Genomic DNA, 15,435 nt, shown 5'->3' with positions numbered 1-15,435 from the left:
GGACTACGTGACGCTCACTCGCTTGTTCACAGATAAGTCGGAAACAACAAGCGTGAAAAACAAAGAAACAAAAACAGGACAGTAATGTTGGCATGGCTACAAAAGAGCGCAAAGAGAATGAGAGTTGAAACGGAGTCAGATGATGACACAGCTCTTCGACAGTCAAATTCTACCGCAGCAGAAAATGCAGGTGGGGAGCGGCAAGCTAACACTAGCATGTCTGCTAACAGCAAAGAGCCTATTGCTATAGCAATGCCTGTTGCTACCGATACTTCATCCAACTACGACGTTAATATGGGGAGTACTGGCACTTAATTTTTTCCACTTAAAGCACAGTGTGTGTGTGTGTGTGTGTGTGTGTGTGTGTGTGTGTGTGTGTGCATAAAATCTTGAATAAGCACTACAATTAAAGATTTCCACTCAAACATAGGAATCAATTTTTTCACTTGTTCTATGGTAAATTATTAATTATTAACAAATTGCCTTTCTTAATACTCCAACAAAACAATTCAATACAAGAACTATTATTTTCATTTGCTGTCAATCCCCAGGAGCCTTAACCATGTTCTGCTTCCCTGAGGTATAAATATGAGGTTGCACACATGTGAAATTATTTTGTGATGAATTACGTCGGGGGAAAAAAATCAAAGAATACACTCGGGACATATGCTGAAAGGTCTACATTCAGATCCTCCCTTTTCTTCTTATAGATAGCCAATATTCCTGCTGAGCAGCTCCTGGTGGCGGTTTTCCCTGGACTTCCAACAGCTGCTGAACTTTTTTTGCTTCCCAGCAAGAACCAGACAGATGGCAGGAAAGGGAGTGAGGAGGATCTGGAGCAGGTCAAATACGTTATATATACATGTATATTGTATTTTGGAAGAGGTCATCCAGAATGCTTTTGTAAATTAGGTGATTTATAATGATGACTTTAGTTGTGATCCTTAACATCTTCTGCACAAATTATGATACCTTCATGTACAAATGTTTAAATGAATGGGAAAATATGGATTTAAAAAAAAAAAGTTTATTTTTCGGCACTTGTACATCTTCTAAAATGGACTCTTCCTCACTTCCTGCATTACTGATTTACTCCTGAATATGATCTAACTCATCCTCACTGTCTATAGAAATATATTCTTTGCTATCTTCTATTAATTCATTTAGAGATCCATGTCCTGAGCAAACTGTCCATCCATCCATCCATCCATCCATCAATTATTTATACTGCTTATCCATCAGGATCACAGAGGAAGCTAGAACCAATAAAATAATAAATTGTCAGAATAATCATATCACCTTAATGCAAATTAATCACCTTAATGCAAATGATTTTTATACAAATTAATTCAACAAAAATACAATAATTTTACACCAGATAATTTAAGCAATGTCACAAAATTCCTTCAGTGCCAAAGATTTCATATGTATGTTTTGTGCACCATAGAACTATACAGATTATTGATGAATAATCAACATTTTGCAGAAGTCTTATAAGGGTGGCTCAAAATGTTGTCCCGTATGAAAAAGAGGAAGGAGATATAAATGTCATGTCACATTCACAATTTATGCAATTCATTTATACAGTTAATAGGCCAATTCACAAATAGTTTTCCCCAAATGCTCAAAAATTCTGATCAACTTTGGGAACAGTGTGCAGTAGTGGGTTAATTCATAAAAGCCCAGATAAATATAAATAAACAGCTTTTACCCCAAACCAATTTTGTTTCATATGTAGTTGATGTACAACTATTTCAGCATAGAGTTTATAATGAGTGTCTATTCAGAAGTATATTTTGCCATGGTTAGGATTTGGTTTGCCAAAGTTGGCATGGAAGAACTTGAATGTCCTGCACAGATCCTTAACCTCAACTCCACTGAACACCTTTGGGATGAACTGGAACGCTGACTGTACACCAGGCCTCCTCACCCAGCCTCAGTAATGCTCACGGCTGAATGAACCCAAATCCTCACAGGCCCACCCTGAAATTTAGTGGAAAACTGCCTTAGAAGAGTGGAGGATAAAGCAGCAAAGGGGAACTAAATCTGGAATGGAATGTTCAACAAGCACATATGAGTGTGATTAGTCAGGTGTCAGGGTATAGTGTAGGTGGCTGTGTTGTTTGTAACAGCATCTTTTTAAATTAATTAATTAGTTTATTGATTTATTTGTTTATTTATTTTTAATTAACGTTGTGCTTGTTTTACAGATCTCAGAAATCCTCGCCAATGCATTGAACCAGAATCTGGTAGAATTTGAGCTGAAACCAGGATCTGGAGTTATTGTTTACATCACACAGCTAACATTAGGTGAGACTGATTTCAAATGGTCTTATTATTAGCCTTTAAACTCATGTTTCATCAAATATTTGTACATGTCTTGGCTCATCAGGCACTCAGTACTTATAACGTCTACTGTTTTATGCATATTTTGATACACATCACAGTAAGCACAAGGGAATACGGAATACATATTGAGCTAAAAGTTACAGAATGCTGACAAAATGTTCATTGTTTTCTCAATCATTCACCCAACATACTCTCAAATAATGATATGTACAAATTACATTAATGGCATTTAGCAGACACTTGTATCCAAAGTAACTTACAGCATACCCAGAGCAACCTGGGGTCAGGTGCCTTGCTCAAGGGCACTTCAGCCTGGTCCAGGAACTCAAACCAGCAACCTTTTGGTCCCAAAGCCACTTCTCTAACCACTAGGCCATGGCTTCAAATGAAGCAAATCAGCATTAATCATTTCAAGCTAAAAAGTTGAGGAATACTTGAAAGGTAGAGTCTAAGTGAAAATAAAAAAGCCAATGTAGATCGTGAGAATGAGATTAAATTTCTGTATTGTAGGGCTATAGTCAAGACTGTCATTATCAAGTCAGAGACCAGGACTAGCCAAGATCAAGTCAAGCCTGAGTTTTAAGCGGGTTAAGGCCAAGTCAAGAAACTTCATGCATGTGAAAAAAAGAAAATATAAACATTATATTTACAAGCTCTGAGTCTAGATGAAGACCATATTTAGTGACACCAATGACCAAGATCAAGACAAGTCCAAGTACAAATTCTAATAAGTAATATACTTGGGTTCCTGCAGCCCTACTGTTCTAGTCCTGGGTATGACTTTAAACTGCAACCAGTGGTGAGTCTCAGGTCCAGGAGGACTTGAGTATTGGGGAAAGTGGAGTTACCCCTTAATCACCATTGCTCCCAGGTCCGCTCTGACCCAGAGTGGTAGCACCTGCCTGGGTTCCAGCTATGGGTTAAATAGTACATCACCAATAAGGCACTGGCAGCAGGGTGCTTTTCAGTGCAATGTGGCAGATGAACCCAACAGGGTCAATGGCACACCACAAGTTGGTATGCCAAAGAGCCACTCAAATGGCCAATGTATGGCATCACTCGGCAAGTCAGTTGTCACTGTGGGGCAACTTCCATACCCGTCAGGTCTGTGGCACTTTTGTGCACCACTTGGCATCAGGTCTGGAGGTCCAGAGAGACAACGCAATGGGGGCACGACATCGTTTGTCTTACCTTACTGTGCAAGGTGCTTCATTAGGAAAGGAGAACGAGTCTGGTGCACCCTGGTGCAGGCCTCACAGCCCATCTGCATTTCTGCACATCCTAATGAAACAGCCATCATCGCTCGCGATGGACAGTCGATGACTGTTCTGCATTTTTTTTCATGTTTAATATCCACACTTTTCCTTTAGTATTTTCTAAATGGCACCAACTTAGAATAAATAAAGTATAATATTTCCCATAAATATATTTGTAATATCACCTGTGATATCACACTCATATTATTTCCTGGGATTGGCTTGTATTATAAAATCGATACAGTTCCTGTTCACAGTCTGTGAGATCTTTTATTTATTCTGAATACAGTTTCAATGCAGGGTGTAATTCTGTTGATTATTTGGTCCTTGAGTCCAGAGAGGCTTGTCAGCATTGAAGAACATGACCATTGATTTCAGATGTGATTTTATAACATAATTATATAATTACTCATCTGCAATTCGACTCAACAGGCATTAAATTTTCCTGTGCAAAAAAAAAAAAGTGAAAGAGTCCCTAAAAGGGAGTTGGTTATGAATTGTTTTTTTTTAACATGTTGATCAGGTACACAAATTAGGCGTGGTGCTTCTTGCACATATGGCAGCACTTATAAACCTGGCCTGTGGTTAAAATATACAGTGACCACAGGATCACTCATAACTACCTGACCTTAGCACTGTAGGACATACGGCTTTGTGCATTTACCATGACACACTGCCTATTTGAGTGGCCAGAACCACTGGCTTTCCTCTTAATTTTTCAGCCTTGAAAGGTCTAAAAAGCCTTCAAGCTGCTTGGGAAAAGGTCAGTGGCATCGCTAGGCTGTCTGTCAAAAATCCAGCCAGCTGTAGAAAATATAGAAGAGTCTTAATGGCAGAGATTCATGGAGTGTCTTGACACAGAAACATTTCCGCTGGGATTTTGTGAAGTAGAGACGAGCGAAATACATCTATTTTCAATGGCAGCTCTTGGGGCTCGGGGGTTGAGTTGGTTTTATGATTATTTTGCATAAGACTGATGTCATGTTGTTCTAACTTTTACAGACAGGGTTCAGCAGCTTAGCAATGATTTGTGCCAGATTACTGTTGGAGAGCTATTAAGAGTTGATGTTGAGGTTCAAAAATGTGAATAGCTGAGCAAACGTTTCATCAGAACTAACCTGCTTTCCTTTTCATTCTGTCAGCTCCACTGGTGGACTCGATCCCTAGACATAGCAGTTCTGCCATGCTGATGCTCCTCTCTGTGGTGTTCTTGGGTTTAGCTGTCTTCCTCATTTACAAATTCAAGAGGTATGAAAACACACATATAAACATGTCTAAATCCTGCTTTTATTCTTCAAAAAGCTTTCAATTACTGTAATGAATTTCTGTCAGCTAGATTTAGGTGCCTTGTTTCCAGACTTTGCAATATCTATGTTTTAAGACAGATTCACATTAATTGTGGAGTATAATTGACAGTGTATAATACTATTCTAAGACAACAACAGTAATAAATAACGACCATTCAACATAAACAAAAGCTCCAGCAAAAGACAAAAGGACAGTAAATCCATCAAGAATCCTGAGGACTTTAAGGCCCTGTCCACATGGCAACGGATTCAGGTGAATCCGATACAATTGTTTATCGTTTAGGCCTGGCGTCCACACGGCACCAGCGTTTTGGGTGCCCCAAAACGCAATCTTTTGAGAACGGGTTCCAGAGTGGAAAGATCTGGCAACGTTGCCATTGCGAAGTTGTCTGGATGAGTAGAACGGGTTTGTTTATGATGACATCACAACCACATGACTGTCAGTGCTTCACGCCAGGTAGAAGTGTAACGAACTCGATGCGAGTTGTCAACAAATCCTATAACTTGGTTCATGAAACGCACTTATAAAATATTTTCACTGTGAATATTTATTGTGTAATGGTGCAAAGTGAGAGAGAGAGAGAGAGAGAGAGAGAGAGAGAGAGAATAGCCCTTAGGGCAGAGTCAATCCCGCCAGCAAAAATAGGGAAAAAAAGGAGCGATCTCACCTCTTCAGATGTTGGTTTAAGTCCTACAATACATTCCTCAAAAAGGGCGTAGAAGAACAAATTAATCCATCAACGTGTAGCATTCAATTTATTCTGGACCATTAAAGACGCCGCCTTCCGCGTAGAATCATACGTCATCCTCGCCGCCATATTGGATGGGTCAAAGTGGAGAATAAAGATGCCTCATTCATGTGCTGCGTTTAACTGTACCAACAGGTTTACCATCCAAACGAGATCACATGGGATTACCTTTCACAGGTGAGACTGGAAAAATACTTTTCATTGTATTTGGTCATTATAACGTAACTTTACGAACAGATTTTCCTGACTTTGTGGCTAATATGAAGTCTCGCGCATAATAGTTTATGCGCATGCGTCCTTACTTCTATTGTTCTGGTGTCTCCGATGGGACCATCTTACAGCGCCCCTAGAGGTGTGGCATGTGTATTGCATCGTTTTCAGCAAGCGTTGCGTTGCCATATGGACCTGATATTTTACTGATTGTTGCCCATTTGGACGCGATATTTTTTTAAATAACATCTCGTTGCCGTTGTCGGGTGGATGTAGCCTAAAATGCTATGATTTTGTGACACGATAAATTAGCAATTTGAAATCTTACATGGGCAAAGCATTCAGAGACAAGACTATTCTTGTTTCTACTCATTAATAAGTGCTTGAAGACAAATGCTAATAGGATAATCAAAGTAAATAATCCAGATAATTGTCAGAAGTATTTGTGGTTAAGAATTGAACCTAAAATAATGTAATAGAACTGATCAGGGTAGGACGGAGTTGATTAGTATGCATGTAGCACAAGCAAGTAATCAAATTAGTTGCTACTTTTCTTTAATATGCAGCAGTCATATTTCCAAAGTAAAATTAATTATTTAGTTCAAAGCAATTGTTTATTGCCTGGATGTATTTGCTGAAAGTTTTACATGCATATTGTCTCTGTTGTTAACAGTAAACTCTGGCAAACGTGGAAAGTGAATTTTTTAAAAATTTGAGAGAAATATGATACAGTACCCTGTGATGACCTGGCGACTTGTCCAGGGTGTACCCCGCCTTTCGCCCGTAGTCAGCTGGGATAGGCTCCAGCTTGCCTGCGACCCTGTAGAACAGGATAAAGCGGCTAGAGATGATGAGATGAGATGAGATTATTTCTCTTGCCCTGCTTGACAACATTAGCGGAATTTATTTCTAAAAACTTACTCAAATTATTAAAAGTCCATTTGATATCACATATTATTGTTTTCATATGTGTTTGACTAATAAAGCTACAAAGTCTTTAACTGAAAAAGACCAATTTCAATGAAAAAAATGAGAATCATGTCTCCTTAGTAAATAACAGTTGCGATATGTAAACAAATGAAAGAAACTTTCATTAAAGCATCCTAGAACGAATGGCAATTAAATAAAAGTGCAATATAAATGTTCAGGAATGACAACCAAAATTAATACATCAATTGTCTATAATATGGCAGTCGTGAAGCAAGAAGAAGCTGAAGAAGAAGAGATTACGCTAAAATATAAGGGTTGTTTGATCATCAAGGTAAGTCTCGAAGCTGCAGCTAGTTTACAGGGAAATTCACTTTGTTGCAGCATGTTTATATTTGATTTCAATATTTCTTTTTTTTGTTCAATGCTGTCACCCGCTAAAAAACATTATTTAACACGAAATTATCAAATCAGTAAACCACAAACACTCATTTGTAGATTGTGTGAAAAAAACACAGTGCACAGATTGCAGACAATTTTCACAAGTCGATCAGATCAAGAACAGCTTGCAGGTTATTTGAATAATAATAATAATAATAAAGTCTATTGTGTTTTCACTTCGTTCTTTAAACCTGTCATTGAAATAACAATGAGATAGATTGCAATTTTTTTCACTTCTCTAATCCTGTTGTTTTCTTTTAATTGAGCACTCGGTGAACAGAAATGGATGAAAATACTATGATATCCACCATAGTGTGGAAATAAGTATTCTTGGCTCTTGTGCTAAAGAACTTAGGCCCTGTCCACACGGCAACGGATTCAGGTGACTCTGAAACAATTGCTTATCGTTTAGGCCTGGCGTCCACACGGCACCGGCGTTTTGGGTGCCCAAAACGCAATCTTTTTGAGAACGGGTTCCAGAGTGGAAAGATCTGGCAACGTTGCCGTTGTGAAGTCGTCTGGATGAGTAGAACGGATTTGTTTACGATGACATCACAACCACATGACTGTGAGTGCTTCACGCCGGGTAGAAGTGTAACGAATATCACCAGGAAAAAGCCTTACAGAGCACTAGTGAGAGTGAAACACGAGCTTGGATATTATTATTATTATTATTATTATTATGTTCAGTGTTAGTTCACAGTAGTAATGCAAGAAGCAGAATAGTGACAGTAATAGTGAAGCAAAAACATGCAATTGTACAAACACTGCAGCTCTACAGCAAAATATTCATTTATGAAATGGTCTGATTCTTAACACCAGTAGTGCCAATGATCTTCTCATTGCGATGCGATGCGAGTTGTCAACAAATCCTATAACTTGGTTCATGAAACACGCTTACAAAATATTTTCACTGTGAATATTTATTGTGTAATGGTGCAAAGTGAGAGAGAGAGACTCTGCCCTTAGGGCAGAGTCAATCCCGCCAGCAAAAATAGGGAAAAAAAAGGAGCGATCTCACCTCTTCAGATGTGGGTTTAAGTCCTACAATACATTCCTCAAAAAGGGCGTAGAAGAAATTAATCCATCAACGTGTATCATTCAATTTATTCCGGACCATTAAAGATGCCGCCTTCCACGTAGAATCATATGTCATCCTCGTCGCCATATTGGATAGGTCAAAGCGGAGAATAAAGATTCATGTGCTGCGTTTAACTGTACCAACAGGTTTATTGTCCAAACGAGATCATATGGGATTACCTTTCACAGGTGAGAAACAACAAATTAATCCATCAACGTGTATCATTCAATTTATTCCGGACCATTAAAGACGCCGCCTTCCGCGTAGAATCATGTCATCCTCGCCGCCATTTTGGAGAGGTCAAAGCGGAGAATAAAGATTAGCTGCGTTTAACTGTACCAACAGGTTTGCCGTCCAAACGAGATCACATGGGATTACCTTTCACAGGTGAGACTGGAAAAATACTTTTCATTGTATTTGGTCATTATAATGTAATTTTACAAACAGATTTTCCTGACTTTGTGGCTAATATGAAGTCTCGCGCATAATAGTTTATGCGCATGCGTCCTTACTTCTTCTATTGTTCTGGTGTCTCCGAAGGGACCGTCTTACAGCGCCCCTAGAGGTGTGGCATGTGTATTGCATCATTTTCAGCAAGCGTTGCGTTGCCATATGGACCTGATATTTTACTGATTGTTGCCCATTTGGACGCGATATATTTTTAAATAACATCTCGTTGTCGTGTGGATGTAGCCTTAGAGTTGTGCTAAGAGACTTTAGAACTTGTGATAAGACTTTGGATTTGTGCTAAAATACTTTGGATTTGTGTTAAAAAGACTTTTGTGCTAAATAACCGTAAACTGGAGAATTCATGGAGGCTAGTTGATGGCTTCCTGGATGGCCGACTTTCAACTATGATTATGGTAGCAGACAGGCAGTAACTTTGTCGGGCACGATTTTAACTCCCCATTGAATTTTTTTTGTAACTTTTGAGCGGTTTTTGTATCTTTTTAATTGTAATACTCAGCTCCCCAGTGGTCAACCTCTGCACGTACATTCTCCCTGACATATGCATATCTTAAAACATTTTCATTTAAAAAAAAATGCAGTAGATTGCAAAAACAGATATATTTTTCCCTTTTTCATGATCAGTTGCTAAGTTGCAATATGGTCTGGAAAGTGATGGGAATGTAACATTTATAAACAAACAGCCATTCATTGTTTTTCAGAAAAATTCCCTGGATTAATATATACGCTGAGGTGAACCAAGAGAAAGAGCAGGAGATGATCGGCACAGTGGGTCAGAACGACACAACACCCAAAATTAAGCTCAGCGAGTTCTCCAGCCCTAAAGAACTTATGGAGAAGGATTTGGAAGTCCGTGTTAAACGTGAGTGAATTGTTTTTCCTGCAAATGCTTTCTTTACTATTAACAAACCTTAAAACATGTGCACATTTCTAATGGGATTTTCAGTGTAAATGCCAGCTCAGCTGACAATTTTAAACACAGAAAATGCTTCAAGATTAAAATATCATCTACTATAAAGTAATTAAGAGGAGCATCTGAGCTTAAGATAATGATTAGGGTGAACTTAATAGGCTCTGGTGGATTTATTTCTAATGTGGCTCCATTTCTGTTATCCTGTAATTGTTTAATGACTGCAAATTTGGTTTTAATCGCCTCTAATGAGCAATAAGTATATGGGAATAGTGATGATGCAATTAAATTGAAACAAGATTAAAATACAAATTGGAATCCCATATAAATGTGAAGATCTGATCGATAATGTGGTAATTTTGTACAGAAGTCTGTACAAATCATAAGAAGTGTATGCAGTCTTTCACTTTTGGGGCCGGGGGTGAGGAGTAGGGGGTTGGTACTTTGAAAGCTTCTGTGGTGAATTAAAGGATATTGCATCCAAAATGGGTTCAACCTGGAGCTCATTCTGGAAAGGAAGTTCTCTATTTTAGGATTGTATTCCAAGACATTTAAGGATTCCTCCAGATCTTCTACCATTCTAGATTTACACTTGAGATGACATGTACTACCGTTATGGATTATGGAAGAAATGGAGGATTGGCTTGTAAATTGGGGGGGGGGGGGGTAGGTAACTTGGTAACTAGTCGCTATTTAAATATGGTGCCTTGCATAAGTATTCACCCCCTTGAACTTCAGAATATATAAATTTATTATTTCTTTCTTTCTTTCTTTCTTTCTTTCTTTTTTTTACAACCTGTATAACGGACTTTATTGCATTTTCTTACTACTTAAATTACACAGTAGAGCAAAAATTTGTACCACAGTTGTGGCATATGATTTCCTTTTTTTTCTTTCTCTTTTTTCGAATAATGTGTGTAATGGATCTTTGATGGATGTTCAAAATTTTGGATATTTTTATCACCAAACCCTGAATGATACTTTTCTAGAAATTTGTCCCAGACGTTTTCTGATAGCTCCTTGGTTTTCATGATGATGATTGTTCAGACATGTTCATAACAAACTGTGTTCTGTCTGTGAAGAATTTAATTCCACATACAGTAGTTTGACTACTTTCAACTATTTATTGAATTCTGATGGCAACTGCTTGCACAAGAACTAATTTTGGGGTTCCATAGCAACAGGGGGTCAATACTTAGGCAATTCCAGCTTTTATGTGAGTGCTGTGTAAAATTTTGCAAATTAGATTGCCCCCCCACACACACATCAATATTATGGCCTATTTTGTGTAGATTTGCAGTACCTATAGCTAATCACTGTAGCTAGCCCTAAGATACTTTGATGTGATTAAAGCTCCAAGTCAAAAAACACTAAAGTTTCTTCTCGTCTAATATAACCCTGTCCTTGCATTTCCCCTCCCTATGAACAGGTGGAATGATCAATGCCTGCGAAAGCACAAGAGAAATTCCCAACTGTACAAGTGTCTGAATGAAGTAAGACAAGTTGGAAGTGCAATGTAATCAAGTGTACAGAAGTGTTGTCATTTTGAAAGTTCTGTATGTTCTCCTTCATTTTGTAATTTCAGAAACTGTCATTGTTAATAGTTTTCTAAGGACCTCGTTTATACAGATTTGCATGGATGTCTTGTTTGATAAGATCGCGGAAAATCTAAACACTTAATGAGACATTTTTAATGATGATTAAAAGCATTGCTTGTTTTGGAGAGAAAACGAGACACAATGCAGAAGCAAGTTGAGAGCAAACTAGTCTTTTGTCCTTCTCAACCATATTTTAAAAAATTATATATATATATATATATATATATATATATATATATATATATATATATATATATATATATATATATATATAATGCAATTTCGCAATGTATTGATGGCAAAATACTCACTCCATAGGAGTTTCATTATGTTAATGACATCTGTTGCAGAATCAGAATGTATAAAATATAGCTGTAACAAATATCAGGTTTTTTCCAGAATTTCTGTTACAGATTTAACTGTTCATTATTTCAAACATGGGTCATTTTGTAGGAGGCAAATCCAATTGAAAAATGCTTAATTGGCTCAGAAAAGTTGCTGTGTTAATTCTAGTACATGTATCCGATTAGTCTAGTGCACAGTTGTTGGGCTGCAAATTAAATTGATCGTTAAACCTTATTGAAACCTGTTTCAAATACATAGCAGTTTATCAGCATTGTAGATGTGACATCAAACGGACATGCATTTAGGGGAGATTATGCATTTCCTACAGACCCTGAATTTTAAATGTACAGTGGTGCTTGAAAGTTTGTGAACCCTTTAGAATTTTCTATATTCTGCATAAATATGACCTAAAACAGCATCAGATTTTCACACAAGTCCTAAAAGTAGATGAAGAGAACCCAGTTAAACAAATGAGACAAAAATATTATACTTGGTCATTTATTTATTGAGGAAAATGATCCAATATTACATACCTGTGAGTGGCAAAAGTATGTAAAGGCCCGAGCAACAAACGTTCTATGTCCGTTATCATCCGTTAAATGTCTGCTGTATCCTATCTACATCCTCTGGGCATCCTCGCAACTCACATCCGCTGCAGCTGAAAACGGAAAGAGGGAGGAAAGATAAGGTACATGAAACGTCTATTCATCGTTAGTAGCACGGAAATAGAAAGGATGTAAGCGTATGCATCTCGTATATAAAGTATTCAAAACGGACAAAGCGTTTATATCTGGGATGTATCTCGTATATTTAGGATGTCTGGAGTATGTCTAGAGTATGTAGAAGGACACCTAGCGCAGTGAACGGTCTGCATCTGATATACATCCGCGCAACATCCCCTTTGTTTCCGTTAGGCGTACGTGATGCATCCCCTTCACCCGCTATGCATCCGCTCTTTCTGCTATGCGTCCGCTTCTCAGTTATCACCGGTAACCCCTTCGGAGCTGTCATCCACTTCCATCCGCTTTCATCCGCTAGGCTTCCTATGAACATGCGTTTAACATCCCCGCTACATACTACCCACGTCCGTTCTTTTCCGTTCTGTTTTCGCCAATTTTGTCCATTTCTGGAGCGGATGAAAACGGATAGAGCCACCCCCGAAATTTTGCTCGTCTGCTGTGTCCTTTTTGCATACGTTTTGTGTCCATCGGCCAGTGGGACCGGGCCTTAAACCTTTGTTTTCGGTATCTTGTGTGACCCCCTTGTGCACCAATAACTGCAACTAAACGTTTCCAATAATTGTTGATCAGTCCTGCACACCGGCTTGGAGGAATTTTAGCCCATTCCTCCATACAGAACAGCTTCAACTCTGGGATGTTGGTGGGTTTCCTCACATGAACTGCTCGCTTCAGGTCCTTCCACAACATTTCGATTGGATTAAGGTCAGGACTTTGACTTGGCCATTCCAAAACATTAACTTTATTCTTCTTTAACCATTCTTTGGTAGAATGACTTGTGTGCTTAAGCTCATTGTCTTGCTGCATGACCCACCTTCTCTTGAGATTCAGTTCATGGACAGATGTCCTGACATTTTCCTTTAGAATTCGCTGGTACAGTATTCAGTATTCAGAATTCAGAATTCATTGTTCCATCAATGACAGCAAGCCATCCTGGCCCAGATGCAGCAAAACAGGCCCAAACCATGATACTACCACCACCATGTTTCACAGATGGGATAAGGTTCTTATGCTGGAATGCAGTGTTTTCCTTTCTCCAAACATAACGCTTCTCATTTAAACTAAAAAGTTCTATTTTGGTCTCATCCATCCACAAAACATTTTTTGCCAATAGCCAATAGCAAACTGCAGACGAGCAGCAATGTTCTTTTTGGAGAGCAGTGGCTTTCTCCTTGCAACCCTGCCATGCACACCATTGTTGTTCTGTGTTCTCCTGATGGTGGACTCATGAACATTAACATTAGCCAATGTGAGAGAGGCCTTCAGTTGCTTAGAAGTTACCCTGGGGTCCTTTGTGACCTCGCCGACTATTACATGTCTTGCTCTTGGACTGATCTTTGTTGGTCGACCACTCCTGGGGAGGGTAACAATGGTCTTGAATTTCTTCCATTTGTACACAACCTGTCTGACTGTGGATTGGTGGAGTCCAAACTCTTTAGAGATGGTTTTGTAACCTTTTCCAGCCTGATGAGCATCAACAACGCTTTTTCTGAGGTCCTCAGAAATCTCCTTTGTTCGTGCCATGATGCACTTCCACAAATGTGTTGTGAAGATCAGACTTTGATAGATCCCTGTTCTTTAAATAAAACAGGGTGCCCACTCACACCTGATTGTCATCCCATTAATTGAAAACACCTGACTCTAATTTCACCTTCAAATTAACTGCTAATCCTAGAGGTTCACATACTTTTGCCATGCACAGATATGTAATATTGGATCATTTTCCTCAATAAATAAATGACCAAGTATAATATTTTTGTCTCATTTGTTTAACTGAGTTCTTTTTATCTACTTTTAGGATTTGTGTGAAAATCTGATGATATTTTGGTCATATTATGCAGAAATACAGACAATTCTAAAGGGTTCACAAACTTTCAAGCACCACTGTATAAACAAAAATCAGACTTGAATGAACAAAAAAAAAGAAGAAAAAAGGGAAACAGTACTCAGTATATTTGATGTGTAAACAATGTAATTTGACCAGAGAAGTGAAATCCTCTCAAATATAGACACAAGTTAAATTTTCAAAAGCAGTTTTCCTGTTCCATGGAAGGTTGGTGGAATTTCCCAGTGATAGGTTCAGTTGTTGGGGAAAGAAAAAAAAAAAACTCAGAATGAGATATACTTGATAGTTTGAACTGTACTCAACAACAATCAAAAATAAATATGTAATAGCTTCCTTATTTACCCTTTTTACATGGATAGCTGAAATGTTTGGAGGTGGCCTATCTGCGAAATTCTTCATGTATGAGAAATAACTGGCTAGCAGTTTAAAAAAAAACAAAACATACAAACAAACAAAAAAAAACCCTTTGCATTTCGAATAAAGTCAAAGGGGACATGTCATGATCTGAATGCTGCTTAGTGACACCTTAGTTTGTTTGGGGTTTTTTTGTTTTTTTTTAAATCCATTTTTAGTCAAAGCCATGAGCATCTATGGCCATTTGTAGAAATACATGTATACGAGTGCATATCAAAAAATTACAATGTCATGAAAAAGTTTTTTTTTTGTAATTTAATTCAAAAAGGTAAACTTTCATGTATTCTATATTCATTACACATAAAGTGAAATATTTCAGGCCTTTTTTGTTTTAATTTTGATGATTATGGTTTATAGGTCATGAAAATCTGAAATCCAGTATCTCAAGTTGTATATCAAATTATAAATCCAATTATGTATGCACTCAACTACAGTATTCTTCGTGTTATTCTACAGAACCTTAACACACACACACACGCACGCGTATATTTAACAGCTACGTATTCCACTCAACCTCGTCATACATGGCTTATTCCAGCTCGTGTTTGTTTTGTGTGTGTGTGTGTGTGTGTGTGTGTGTGTGTGTGTGTGTGTGTTAAAGTTCTGTAGCATAACACAAAGAATACTGTATTTGTGTGCATATCAGATTGGATGTGATACCAAAACAATGAGAAACTGGAAAAACACATATAAAGGCAGCAGTACTAGAGGTTTAATTCGTCATCCATTTTTAACACAGCTTTCTTTTTTAGTAGAATGACGAAATGTTCATTGTTGTTATCTTGCCAGAACTTGTT

General features: G+C 38.0%; 1 protein-coding gene across 1 annotated transcript in view; it reads left to right on the top strand.

Annotated features, from left to right (window-relative positions):
• sorcs3a (sortilin related VPS10 domain containing receptor 3a) overlaps positions 1 to 11,186 on the top strand; it is a 602,075-nt gene extending 590,889 nt beyond the window's left edge. Inside the window, exons 23-27 of the mRNA XM_060898283.1 lie at positions 711 to 842; positions 2,211 to 2,310; positions 4,748 to 4,853; positions 9,490 to 9,650; positions 11,128 to 11,186. Of these exons, the coding sequence (XP_060754266.1) occupies positions 711 to 842; positions 2,211 to 2,310; positions 4,748 to 4,853; positions 9,490 to 9,650; positions 11,128 to 11,186 (558 nt within the window). The remainder of the gene's footprint in view (positions 1 to 710; positions 843 to 2,210; positions 2,311 to 4,747; positions 4,854 to 9,489; positions 9,651 to 11,127) is intronic.
• The last annotated feature ends 4,249 nt before the right edge of the window (positions 11,187 to 15,435 follow it).

This window comes from Neoarius graeffei, chromosome 18, assembly GCF_027579695.1.
Source record: "Neoarius graeffei isolate fNeoGra1 chromosome 18, fNeoGra1.pri, whole genome shotgun sequence".
Lineage (NCBI taxonomy): Eukaryota > Metazoa > Chordata > Actinopteri > Siluriformes > Ariidae > Neoarius > Neoarius graeffei.
Note: the sequence above shows the minus strand (reverse complement) of the source record. Positions and strands in the feature narration are given on the sequence as shown.